We start from the raw sequence: 13,182 nt of genomic DNA, 5'->3' as shown, positions 1-13,182 counted from the left end.
GATTCATTCTCTCTCTCTCTCTCTCTCTCTCTCTCTCTCTCTCTCTCTCTCTCTCTCTCTCTCTCTCTCTCTCTCTCTCTCTCTTCGTGTTATACAATACTTACATTTAGATGAAGAAACTAAAATTAGTTTTCTTAGTGTCAATTAAATACGAAACAAAAAAATTATGCCGAGTCTACATCCATTTCAATCATAGCTAAAAATACGGCATCCGATTTCATCAGCAAACCACTATTTTTTGGGAAACATCATTTTATTCTAGAAAATTGCTACTCTTTAAATAGTTAATTGCACATTAAGAAAGCGTGTACTTTTGTTTTTAAATTTCGGGTGTGTTTTAAAAATCGAGTATTGTTGACTTCTTTTTGTTTTACTTTTGGCTGTGATTAGATCAGCTGACATCTAGCTGCCGCTCTTGGGAGTGTACGAATACACTAACAAAGTATCGTTTATACCATTTCTTAACTTATTCAAACCGTCTACAGTATACAGTTGATATTACATAAGCACCAATGTGTTATAACCTATCAATTTTTTTTTTGTTTATTACATTTAAACACCCCTCTATCTCTCTCTCTCTCTCTCTCTACCTCTCTCTCTCTCTACCCCTCTCTCTCTCTCTCTCTACCTCTCTCTCTCTCTCTCTCTACCTCTCTCTCTCTCTCTGTGGGCTACTTTTCACTACCTCCCATTCCTTACCTCTCTATCTCTCTAACAAATGATATCTTTGTTGCTCCTCAAAATTTCATTTATATTGAAAATCAATCATGATTCAATTTTCCTTACTTTCTCCAATCTCGCACCATCGGTCACATCGCGGTATTTTCGAAATTTCCGGAAAATCCGCGATATATGTATATACATGGGTCATGAAAAAAATCCGCGAAGTGGTGAATCCGCGATGGTCGAACCGCGAAGTAGCGAGGGCTCACTGTATATATATATATATATATATATATATATATATATATATATATATATATATATATATATATATATATAAATATATATATAAATATATGTATATATATATATATATATATATATATATACCAAGGCACTTCCCCCAATTTTGTGGGGTTAGCTGACATCAAACAAATAAAAAAAAAGGTGGGACCTTTCTTCTCTACGCTCCTCCCAGCCTAAAGAGGGACTCAACTGAATTTGCCTATTGACGCAAATGTCCTCTGTTAGATTTCGCCAGTCGTTTCTATCTTGAGCTTTTAAATCTCTCTTGGGGAATCCAAAGAGCATAACCAAACCATCTCCATCTGCCCCTCATCATGATGTCATCCACCTATGGCTCTTGGGTAATCTCTCTTATAGTTTCATTTCTAATCCTGTTCTGCCATTCAACTCCCACTATCCTTCTGAGGGATTTGTTCTCAAATCTACAAAATCTGATGGATATTGTTTCATTGTCATACCATGACTAATGTCTATACAGTAACACCGATCTCACTAAACTGATATATATATATATATATATATATATATATATATATATATATATATATATATATATATATATATATATATATATAGCCTGATTTTGAAGTGTAATTTCAGGCAATTTGATTTCCAAATTTTATTCAACCTAGCCATTGTGTGATTTTCTTTTTTCAATCTTTCATTAAACTCCAATTCTAAAGACCCTGTATTAGAGATCATAGCTCCTAAATATTTAAATGATTCTACCTCATTAATCCTTTCTCCCTCCAATGATATTTAATCTTCCATTGAATACTCCGTTTTCATCATCTCTGTCTTTCTTCTATTTATCTTAAGCCCAACCTCCTGAGATATTTCATGCATTTTGGTGAGCAAGCATGCAAATCCTGTGGTCTTCTGCTAATGAGGACAGTGTCATCAGCATACTCTAGGTCAGCAAATGTCCTATAACCAATCCAGTCAAATGCCTCTTCCCATCTCCAACCATTCTATGCATTCAAAATCCATGACGAGGATAAATAACATAGGTGACAACACATTCCCTTGGAGTACTCCACTGATCATTGGAAATTCATTCGATAGGACTCCACTAACAATAACCACACTTACTATGCTCATGAACAGACTTAATCAGATTTACATATTTAAGAGAAACTCCATAGTAATGCTGGACTCTCCACAAAATTGGCCGGTGCACACTATCAAATGCTTTTTCATAGTCCACAAATGCCATCATCAGTGGATTCCTACATTTTACACATTGCTGTATAACATGTCATAAAATTAATATTTGGTCAGTACAACTTCTACTTTTTTCTAAATCCCGCTTGTTCATCTCTCAGCTTTTGGTTTATTTTTGGTATTATTTTTGATTTTTTGAATTGTTATTTCTTAATAGAATATATATATATATATATATATATATATATATATATATATATATATATATATGTACATATATATATATATATATATATATATATATATATATATATATATATATATATATGTATATATATATATATATATATATATATATATATATATATATATATATATATATATATATATTCTATAAAGAAATAACAATTCAAAAAATAAAAAATAATACCAAAAATAAACCACTTGAAATTTAAATCTGAACGATGGCAACCCTCTCTGCTAACTCTGCCCACCTCCTCTTGTAACATTTAAAAAAAAAATAAGTTTAGTCGAGAACCTTCATACCTCTTCTAACCATGTGAAAACATGATGCTATCCTTCGTGTTTGCCATACAGCATACCTTTTAACAAGTTTACATAAGACTTTGTAACCAAACTACGTGAAATAGAAATTGAATTCTTTAAAAAAATGTAAATTTGCATATAGAGAACCGAATGAAAATATAACTAAATGAATGACGACAGTCTCAAATAATTTACATACATATACTTCATCCTGCAAGAGTGGGACCAACCTTACGAGCTGGCTTTACATCACTTAAATCCACAAATGAAATACGTGAATAGAAAAATTTATTTTCATGTTAGACCAGCTTCGTACATATATATATATATATATATATATATATATATATATATATATATATATATATATATATACATATATATATATATATATATATATATATATATATATATATATATATATATATATACAGTTTTGCTAAAGAAAAGCATTTTAAAAACTTCGATTTCTATAACCGATGCAGTGCTAAGTCTATGGAATAAATCTCTATTGTGAGATTTTCCTTTTTATGTCTTTTCACATTAATTGAAAACCAAAGACAAATAAAATAATTATGAATTAAAATATTATATGAATGTATTCTGTAAAATAGAAATTACACGAAATTAGAAATATAAAAGCTGTTAAAGATTTAAAGTTAAAATGGGAACTGAAAAGCAAATAAATGATACAAGAAATCACAAAATCATTACAGGCTTAGAAATCTGATAGTCCTAACTTGATAAATATTGGAATAATTTTATAGCAAAGAATTAACATGGTTAGGATGTTTTTGTTAAATGAATCAAGAAGCCCTAACGGTATTTCATGAAAATCATTGTGTATAAATTGTAATTGGTCCAAAGGAAATCGTCCAAAAAATATGATTTTACTGTTGCTGCAATCTGCTGTCAGATGCCAGGAAATCGCATCTAAGGGTGTTTCCTCGTAAACAAAAAAATTCTGGGGGAGAACCCCCAGACACCCCGCCATCAGTGCCTTTTCAAATTACCCCCTCCCCACACACACTCGAAAACATGCTCCTACTCCTGTACATGTGGCGTTGGATCTCTCTCTCTCTCTCTCTCTCTCTCTCTCTCTCTCTCTCCTCTCTCTCTCTCTCTCTCTCTCTGCTATCATCTTCAACTTGATCAAATTTCCTTCCTCAGCAATATCAGTCTTAACATCCCTTTCTGCTTTCATGCCTTCAGTTTGTGGGTCAAGATGCTTTAAGCCCTAGGGCTCCAACAAGGAGGAATAACCCAGAGAGGAAATGAAATAAGGAAATAAACAAATGATATGAAAAATGATGAACAATTAAAATAAAATATTTCACAAATAGTAACAATATCAAAACACATATTTCATAACTGAACTATAAAAAGGCTTATGTCAGCCTGTTCAACATAACATTCGCTGCAAGTTTGAACTTTTGAAGTTCAGCCAATTCAACTACCTGATTACGATCATTCCACAACCTGATCATAGCTAGAATGAAACTGCTGGAATACTGTGTAGTATTGAGCCTCATGATGGAGAAGGCCTGACTATTAGAATTAACTGCATGCCTATTATTATGAACAGGATGGAACTGTCCAGGAAGGTCTGAATGTAAAGGATGATCCGAATTCTGAAAAATCTTATACAACATGCATAACGAACAAATTGAATGACGGTGCCAGATATGAGAAATTTAATAACCCGTAAGTTCCTGTCCGACAAATCAAGATGAGAATCAGCAGCTAAAGACCAGACAGGAGAAAAACTTCTTGGAACAAGGTTGAATGAAAGAATTAAAACACTTCTGAAACACTTCTTCAGAATAGATTGATCGCTGAAAATCTTTAAAGCCTTTCTCAATAAGCCAATTTTTTATGCAGTTGAAGAAAACACAGACCTAATGTGTTTCTCAAAAGTAAATTTGCTATCAAGAATTACATCTAAAATTTTAAAAGAGCCATGTAGAGTTAAAGAAACATTATCAATGCTGGGGTCCAGATGTTGAGGAGCCACTGTCCTTGACATATTTACTGTCACACTTTGAATTTTGTTTGGATTCAACTTCATACCCCATAATTTGCACCATGAACTATTTTTAGCTTGCTCTGTATTAAGGGACGGAGGCACAGTAGTCTCCCTCCTGTTACTACCTTAAGGATGAATTGCTTATGAGGAAGCATAGACCCCCTGATATCCCTGGGAATGCCGAATGGGGATATACCAATAGATATTGATTCCCGCACCGTTGAGAAGACAGGTGATCGCCGTAGCGCACGAGATAGGACATATGGGGATAAGGAAGACAACGGAGACGATTATGAAACACTTCCTCTGGCCTGGCATGCATAATGACGTGAGCCAGTTTTACCGTGCATGTCCTTTATGTCAGATGGCTGGAAAGCCAAACGAGTACGTTAAGAAAATTCCCTTACACCCGATAGAAGTGCAAGGAGACCCCTTCAGCAAGGTAATGATCGACAGACATTGTGGGACCTTTACCAAAGACGAAAAAAGGTCACGAATATATGTTAACCTTGATGTGCCCAGTGATGAGAAACTCTGAAACCATACCCGTCAGGAACATTAGTGCCAAAATAATCGCCGAGAAGTTACTAAACCTATTTACTAAGTTTGGTATTTCGGAAATTGTTCAAAGTGACCGAAGAACGAATTTCCCGTCAAAACTGTTTAAGGACGTAATGAAACTGTTGGATGTGAAACAACAACTATCAACTGCTTATCATCCAGCAACCCAAGGTGCATTAGAGAAGTTTCATCAAACTTTGAAAAGTATGCTAACGAAGTTCTGCAACGAAACGGGGAATGAATGGGATATCGGACTACCGTTGATGTTATTTAAAGTACATAATGCTTATCAAGAAAGCATGGGATGTAGCTGGAATGAAATGGTATTTGGACGAGAGGTACGAGGACCGATTGAAATGTTAGCAGAAGAATGGAAGAACCAAAAGGAAACAGATGGAGAATATGTCAAGAATATGAGGAAAAGGATTGGTGATATAAGGAAATTTTCCCTAGAAATGCTTAAAACTAGTCAAGAAAAAATGAAGAAAAGGTTTGATATGAAAAGTAAGGACAGACAGTTTTCGGTAGGACAGCAGGTATTGGTTTTCTTACCGATAAGGAGATTCCCACTCACCAACAAGTTCCAAGGACCATTCAAGATTTTGGAGAAGATCAGTTACCTGACCCACGTTATCGAAACCTCAGGAAGAAGGAAAAGTCAAAGGAAAGTACACGTTAACCTACTGAAACCCTACTTAAGTGAAAATGAGAGCGAAGATTCACAGGAGTGTATGGTGCAAACTGTACCATCCATGGAAGACGACGACGGATATGAGGTAGGGGCGGTGAGCTAAGTGAATAATTCGTGTATCATTTGGAACTTAAGTGTTTAAATATCAAATGACGTATGAATAAAGAACTTAAATTAACCACTATATTCAATTTTAACCATGATGAATCAATTTATATACAACTGGGGTGAAAAGGTAAACATTATTTCCAAAAACTAAAGGATTTGTCAATTTAATGTTTGTATTTCACCCCTTTCCTTGCCTTCTCTAAGAATTTTTTTTTTTTTTTTTCGGCTAGAAGTCTTTTGAACATGGCTTGAGAAACTGAGCAGTCTCGTGAAACGTTGTTTTACATTTGAAGCTCTGCTTTGACTGAGACCACTTGCAAACAGTTTCTCTCATTTGTCCAGCTGAAGTTATCATTGAAGAAACCTGATCTGTGTGAACATTGCTGCATGGAATAAAAAATATATAAGTTCTGCCTTCTTCATATTTGTTAAAAGGACCTCACATTTACAAAATAGTTTGAAATAACATTCTTCACTGTGGCTTTCTATCATCTCAGAAGTATTGATAAATGCCTCCACAATCTAGAGTCTTATTGCGCCCGTTAGACTTAATTTTGACTTTTTTTTTTTTTTAATGAAAGTTGTCTTCAGAGAAGTCATAACTTTCACTTAAGTACTTTATAACTCTTTATAAGTACCAGCCACAGGTTGAGATACTACCGCTAGAGAGTTATGGGGTCCTTTGACTGGCCAGACAGTGCTACATTGGATCCTTCTCTTTGATTACGGTTCACTTTCCCTTTGCCTACACATACACTGAATAATGTGGCCTATTCTTTACAGATTCGCTTCTGTCCTCATACACCTAACAACACTGAGATTACCAAATTCTTCCTCTCTCAAGGGGTTAACTACTGCACTGTAATTGTTCAGTGGCTACTTTCCTCTTGGTAAGGGAAGAAGAGACTCTTTAGCCATGATAAGCAGCTCTTCTAGGATACTCCAAAATCCAACCATTGTTCTCTAGTCTTGGGTAGTGCCATAGCCTCTGTATCATGGTCTTCCACTGCCTTAGGTTAGAGTTCTCTCGGTTGAGGGTACACTCGAGCACACTATTCTATCTAGTTTATCTTTCTCTTGTTTTGTTAGTTTTTTATAGCTTATAAAGGAAATATTCATTTTAATGTTGCTACTGTTCTTAAAATATTTTATTTTTCCTAGTTTCCTTTCCTCACTGGGCTATTTTCCCTGTTGGGGACCGTGGCCTTATGGCATCGTGCTTTTCCATCTAGGGTTGTAGCTTAGAAAGTAATAATAATAATAGAAAGCAATGAAGTCTGTTTAACAATTCGCTGACAAATCTGGTGTAAGTTGGTTAAGCTTGGTGTTCACTGCAAAGCCCTAAAAACGGTATGTGTATTTCAATCTTGACTGTAAACGTTCAATAGTTTCGACAATACCAGAAAATTTACGGATAATATATTGATCGTGTGGGGACACCTTAACTGAAACGTATCTGATACAGAATTCGATTCACGTGTCGGGTGTAGGCCTATCCTTCTACTGTACACCACTCCTTAGCACTTGAAAGGCCAGGGTCCTGCACCTACCATTAACGGCCAAGCAGTCATTTTGACTGATTTTATAGAAAACTAATTACCCAATAAAATTAGTTTATTAGTTCTGTCGCTACTTTATGCCAGTTAGTATACCATATGCATTGAAATCAAGGAGGAATTACATGTTAAGGCTATACTTAAATATATACGTAGTTTTACAAAGTTTTTCCATTCTAGATAACTATAGGAATGACAATAATTTTTTTTTTTGTTTCTTTATTGTGCTTTCTTTATAGGATTACATTTTCATAAAAGAATAAAGTCCTTCATTTCTTCCTCTCAATGAAAATGTACAATAATAGCAAAAAGTGATAAAAATTCAAAGCAAATAAAAATCATATATTATGGGAAACGTCCTCAAAATTGTAAATTCAGGTGTTACTTGGTCTTAGCCAAACAACTTGTAAAATAAACATCCATATTGATTTAGGGAAATGAGTTTGCTGTTTTAATATGACAGAATTTGAATATTTGGTCAGTGATGAATAACATTTATATCCTCACTTCTTGCACAATTTACAAAATACAATTTGTTTAGTTACAGCAGTGCTTTTTCCACACACATATTTCTCATATTTTTTGCAGGTCATCAGGGTTTTGTTGTTTTTGCACAGGCGGATTGGCATTGCTTCCGTTTCTTATTTGGTGTTCTACTCTCCTCTTTCAAAATGTCATCAGAATCTTCGGCACTTTCTACCAACTCTGGATTTTTCAAAGAATATGCCAATTCCTCTGCTAATCCAAGATTAAAATCATGACAGCTTAGTTTTCCCCCTGTGACCTCTGAATACAATATCCATGCATTGATACTTGCATGATCAAGAATATTGTAAAATACATGAACAGGCCAACGTTTGGAAGGGCACCTTGTGGAATAATTATGTGCTACTTGGTCAAGTACGTCTACTCCAAATTTTGTTGCATTGTAATTTACAACAGTTTCAGGCTTTTTCTTCTGTCCATCTCCTATTGAAACAGTGCGATGAAGTGAACTGAGTATAAAGACTGTCTTGTTTTTCTTACTTTGGTATATTGCCAAGGTCGTATCCTTATTCTTCAGCAGAAGTGTATCATACAGTTGACCTTTCCATGACTTCTTTTGAGATGGAATTTCTCTACGTGCTTTATTCATTGTGCCAACAATGCTGGTGTTTTTTGCTTTCAGATGTTCAGCTAACTGAAGTGATGTGAATAAATTGTCAGCTGTAACATTTCTACCTTTCCCAGTGAATGGTTCCATTAGCCTTAGCACAACATGAGTTGATAAGGGCTGATTTGCTGGTCGAAATTCATCTTTTCCCAAGTAAGGGAAAGCATTTAGCATATACTTTGATTCTGCATCAGCAGCAATCCAAAACTTTATTCCAAATTTGTCTGGTTTATTTCCCATTTACTGTAAAAAAGGACATAGGCATTTTGAGTGAAAAAGTTGTTCACCAATTGTGATGTTCTCATGTGGCTCATAAGCAGCTTTGCAATTCTCAATGAATCTATCCCACACTTCAGAAATACAAGCAATTTTATCTGTACGTAAACGTTCTGACCTCATTGTTCTTATGTCAAATCTTATAAACCACATTAGCTCTTTGAATTTGTGATGTGGATTGTATCCCTGAAAAAGGTTGGACCCCATTTTCTTGACCATAGATGATCAATTGACTGATTCTTTCCCAATATCCCACGACCATACATGATTCCAATTACTGCTAGAATTTCTTCACGAGATACTTTGTAATCATCGTTTTTCAAGACTCTTCTGCCTTGAGCTTCAGTGCATTTCCTGATATGTTCAATGATAAAATCATCTATAAGTATCGAAAAGGCACTCATGTAGCTCCTTTTTTTGTACAAGACGTTTTGCGAAAGAAGTGGGGCCACGAGTTTCCCTCAGTATGTTTTGCTGAGAAAATATTCCACAATCTTCATCTGCTTGAGATATTATTTTCAACGCCGTACCACATTTAGCTCTAATCGTGTGTGATGATAAATCCTCTTCTTGAGAAGGGAGTTCCTCTGAAAAATGTGAGGGATAATGAATTCAGGAAGAAAAAAAATACACAGTAGGCTAATATTTCAACAAAATATAAAAAAAAACATGGTAATAATAATGATAATAACAACAGTAATAACTACAACAACAATTATAGCAAAAATAAAAATAGATAATGGTAAAGCTCCTATGGCAATATATATATATATATATATATATATATATATATATATATATAATATATATATATATATATATATATATATATATATATATCACAAGAGAGAGAGAGAGAGAGAGAGAGAGAGAGAGAGAGAGAGAGAGAGAGAGAGAGAGAGAGAGAGAGAGAGAGAGAGAGAGAGAGAGAGAGACAGAATACGATACTAACCTAAATTTGATGTTATCGCTTCGGACTCCTCATCACCCCCAGATTGGCTGACTTCATCATCAGAACTTGATTCCTTTTCCTGTACAATGTACTCATCTTCATCAGATTTACTTTCCTCAACAGAATCTGAATCCTTCAATAACTCTTCTAATATTTCATCGTCATTCAACTTCCTACGAGACATATTGATAGTGGGAAAGCTAATCGCACACTAATCAAGCTAAGAAGTGTATGATGCGATGGAACTGAACATGTCTTTCCTTACGCGTCTTATATAGGTTTGGTCACTAGACACGGTTGAAGCTCGCAGTCAGGGCAGTCAAAATGACTGCATGGCCGTCTGTAGTAGTGGGGGCTGTACTGAAAAAAGTTATATGGAAATTAGCTAAATTATTTCACCATAATGAACTACTCACTAAGTTAGCAAAAGTCATGCAGCATCAATTAAATAACGATGGTAGTTAAGCCATGCTAATCATTTCAATTTCCAAAAACAGTCAAAATGACTGCTTGGCCGTTCTAGTGTTCCTGATACTTGAAAACAGGACAAAGCTTAATTGGGAGGATAATGTTTCCCTTTGACCATTCTCTTCGGTATCAGTTCACGCGGGGTCCGTGAGGATGCTTGAACCAAAAGCTTTCCTAAAGGAGGCTTCATCGAAAGGAAATGAAATAAGAGACAGAAACTTATAACGTAGCTCTCATCAGATTTCCTTTTTCATAAGATCTTACAATTATAGCTTGAAAATTTCGTTGAATGTTTCCGTTATCATTTAACGTTATTTATCATTATATATAAATGTTCTTACCTGAAACTATTTTTTTTATACTTAAAAAAAGGGTCACCGTACTTATTTATTCTATAGATTTCATTTTAGGCATAAGAACATGGTCGTGTAATGTTATTACGCGAATATTCTTGCTTTACAACAGATTCGTAACCTAAGATTAGTTTAGATTAATCTGTAATTTTCTTGTCTCATCTTAATGCACACAAGAAACTTCGGCCTACTGCAGGAGATTCTTCTATATTCACAGACACGCATAATTATGATTGACAAATGACGTTATCTGAGTAACACTATTCGTTTCATGTTACCGAAATAAAACTATCACCACATTTTACGACGTGAACGTTGTTTCTAATTGAAAGTATTTGTAGTTTTAAGGCAATCAGCAAAGTATAATATCGTGGGTATTTGCATCCATGATCAATATTTGGGGCTATTTTATTTCAACATCAAAAGCTTTACAGCATCTAGAATTCACGCAATACACTCCATTCAATAACGCTTGCATTCATAATCAGTATTCATGGTTACTTATTCTTTACTTAAATATTTAATGCTTTGCAGCATTTCTATTCTCCCCATGGTCAATTATTATTATTTTTTTTTGTCTTGAAGTTAATTATCAATTCCCGTGAATAAGACTAGTCATTATTGCTATGATTCCTACGCTATATTCTCTTACAAAAGGCTAGAGGAACGACACACAATATAAAATGTTTTAACAGAAAATTTAGACTTGCTTTCATTTAGGAGAAAATTACACGCATATACAGGTGGACTGCCGACCAAAAGAAAGCAAGGAACGTCGTCAGTTGAGTTGTCAGTGGCCTTTTACTCAATATAGGATATAAACTGGCAACTCACGGTATATTTGACGTCACCAGCATTATGTCACATCCAAGATACATATTTAATTATTGCTTTTTATTGCACATGCGATGATTTAGTAGCAATATTGATAAATATTGACGATAAAGAAAACATTGAGAGTGTCAGAATTTAACTAATAAACCAAAGAATTGCATTCTGACGTAGAAACCTACAATTTTGCTCCTAACGAAAGTCAATGAAATTTTTCGTCATTGCTACCGGTTTAGTCCACCCTTATATGAAATAATATTTGTTTTTCCTAATATTTTTGAATATCGCCTATGTGTATAGATAATATCTATGAATAATACGATTCGTAATGCATATCATAACGTGTGCACAGTAAGAAATATTGTTAAAGAAACAGAAATGTCATCCTCCTAAATACCATTGCTGGCAAGTTCACTGTCGCGACTCGCCGGTCAGTGAATGCATGCGCGGAGCAGCCATCATTCAGAATGATGTACGATGTTTACCAAACCATTTGTATGTTATTATGTTGGAATATGTCAATATTGTTTATATTGTGCTTAATAAATAGTAACGATAAATTTTTTTTATAAAATAAAAGATAAAAAAAAACTTCTGAAATTGTTTTCACATTCTAAAACTCACTTATCTTATGGCAATTTAAATAGTTTGTGTATGATAGTCTTGTGCGGTTCGTTTGGCACCAGCAATCGTCGGCATCGACACAGGAAGGGACTTAGGGGAGGGGGGGGGGGGGTGGCGGTCCTTGCCTTAGGGTTTATTACCCGGGGACGGGAAGACTGAGGGGAGTAATGTGGAGAAGGGGGATAGAAAGTGTTGGGGGTGGGGGATGAGAATAACAGCAGACAACTACCACCACACCAAAAGCAGCTGAGCTGAGAGTGAGAGTCGAAGTGACATTGTTGGTGGAACATCTACCGTTTAGTCTATCGTTGAAGAGTGAGAATCTGTTCGCAAATATGTTAAGTATATCAAGGACTTCGCTGATCTCTACATGGCAAAGGTAGGCATTGTGTAGCGAAAGAGTTGAATTATTCCCGCCCAGATTTTATTTTCATGTTAGGGAGGAATTTGCGAAAGTCCAGGCGAAATGTATGAGTGGAAGTATTGCATGCATGCCACTCATATAAAAGTTACTAATTATTTCTCCCTAGATGTGTCCCATGAAAGATGCCCTTCCTTCGTTATTTACTAGGGAATTCTCCATCCTAACGCTGACCATAGATAGAGAATGAGCTGACACGGCCATTATATAGGCTTGTGTAGTATACTTAAATTGAGTCTGGGTGTCATGCGGTAAATTTTTGTCGTAGTGTAGGCCTGCTGTGAAATACTGTATAATGTTGTGAGTCTTGATGTTGAAGAACAAGTGGAGATGAAATAAACAGCAAACATTAGATTGCAAGCCGGGTTTTAATTCTATCTCGGTTTTGATGATCAAAATCATCATGAATTAGGATTGGATGTATATTGTACGTGTATTAAATACGAGTAGGGTATGTTTGTTTAGTTTCACAACAAATAAGTT

The 13,182-nt window shown here is 34.9% G+C and overlaps 1 protein-coding gene across 1 annotated transcript in view; it reads left to right on the top strand.

Annotated features, from left to right (window-relative positions):
- The first annotated feature begins 12,480 nt into the window (after positions 1–12,480).
- Positions 12,481–13,182, top strand: part of LOC137657143 (delta-1-pyrroline-5-carboxylate dehydrogenase, mitochondrial-like) — a 190,127-nt gene continuing 189,425 nt past the window's right edge. Inside the window, exon 1 of the mRNA XM_068391497.1 lies at positions 12,481–12,657. Coding sequence (XP_068247598.1) covers positions 12,614–12,657 — 44 coding nt within the window. The 5' untranslated portion in view covers positions 12,481–12,613. The remainder of the gene's footprint in view (positions 12,658–13,182) is intronic.

This window comes from Palaemon carinicauda, chromosome 18 (genome assembly GCF_036898095.1).
Source record: "Palaemon carinicauda isolate YSFRI2023 chromosome 18, ASM3689809v2, whole genome shotgun sequence".
In the NCBI taxonomy this organism is placed as follows: Eukaryota; Metazoa; Arthropoda; class Malacostraca; order Decapoda; family Palaemonidae; genus Palaemon; species Palaemon carinicauda.
This window is presented reverse-complemented; position numbering and strand designations above follow the sequence as displayed.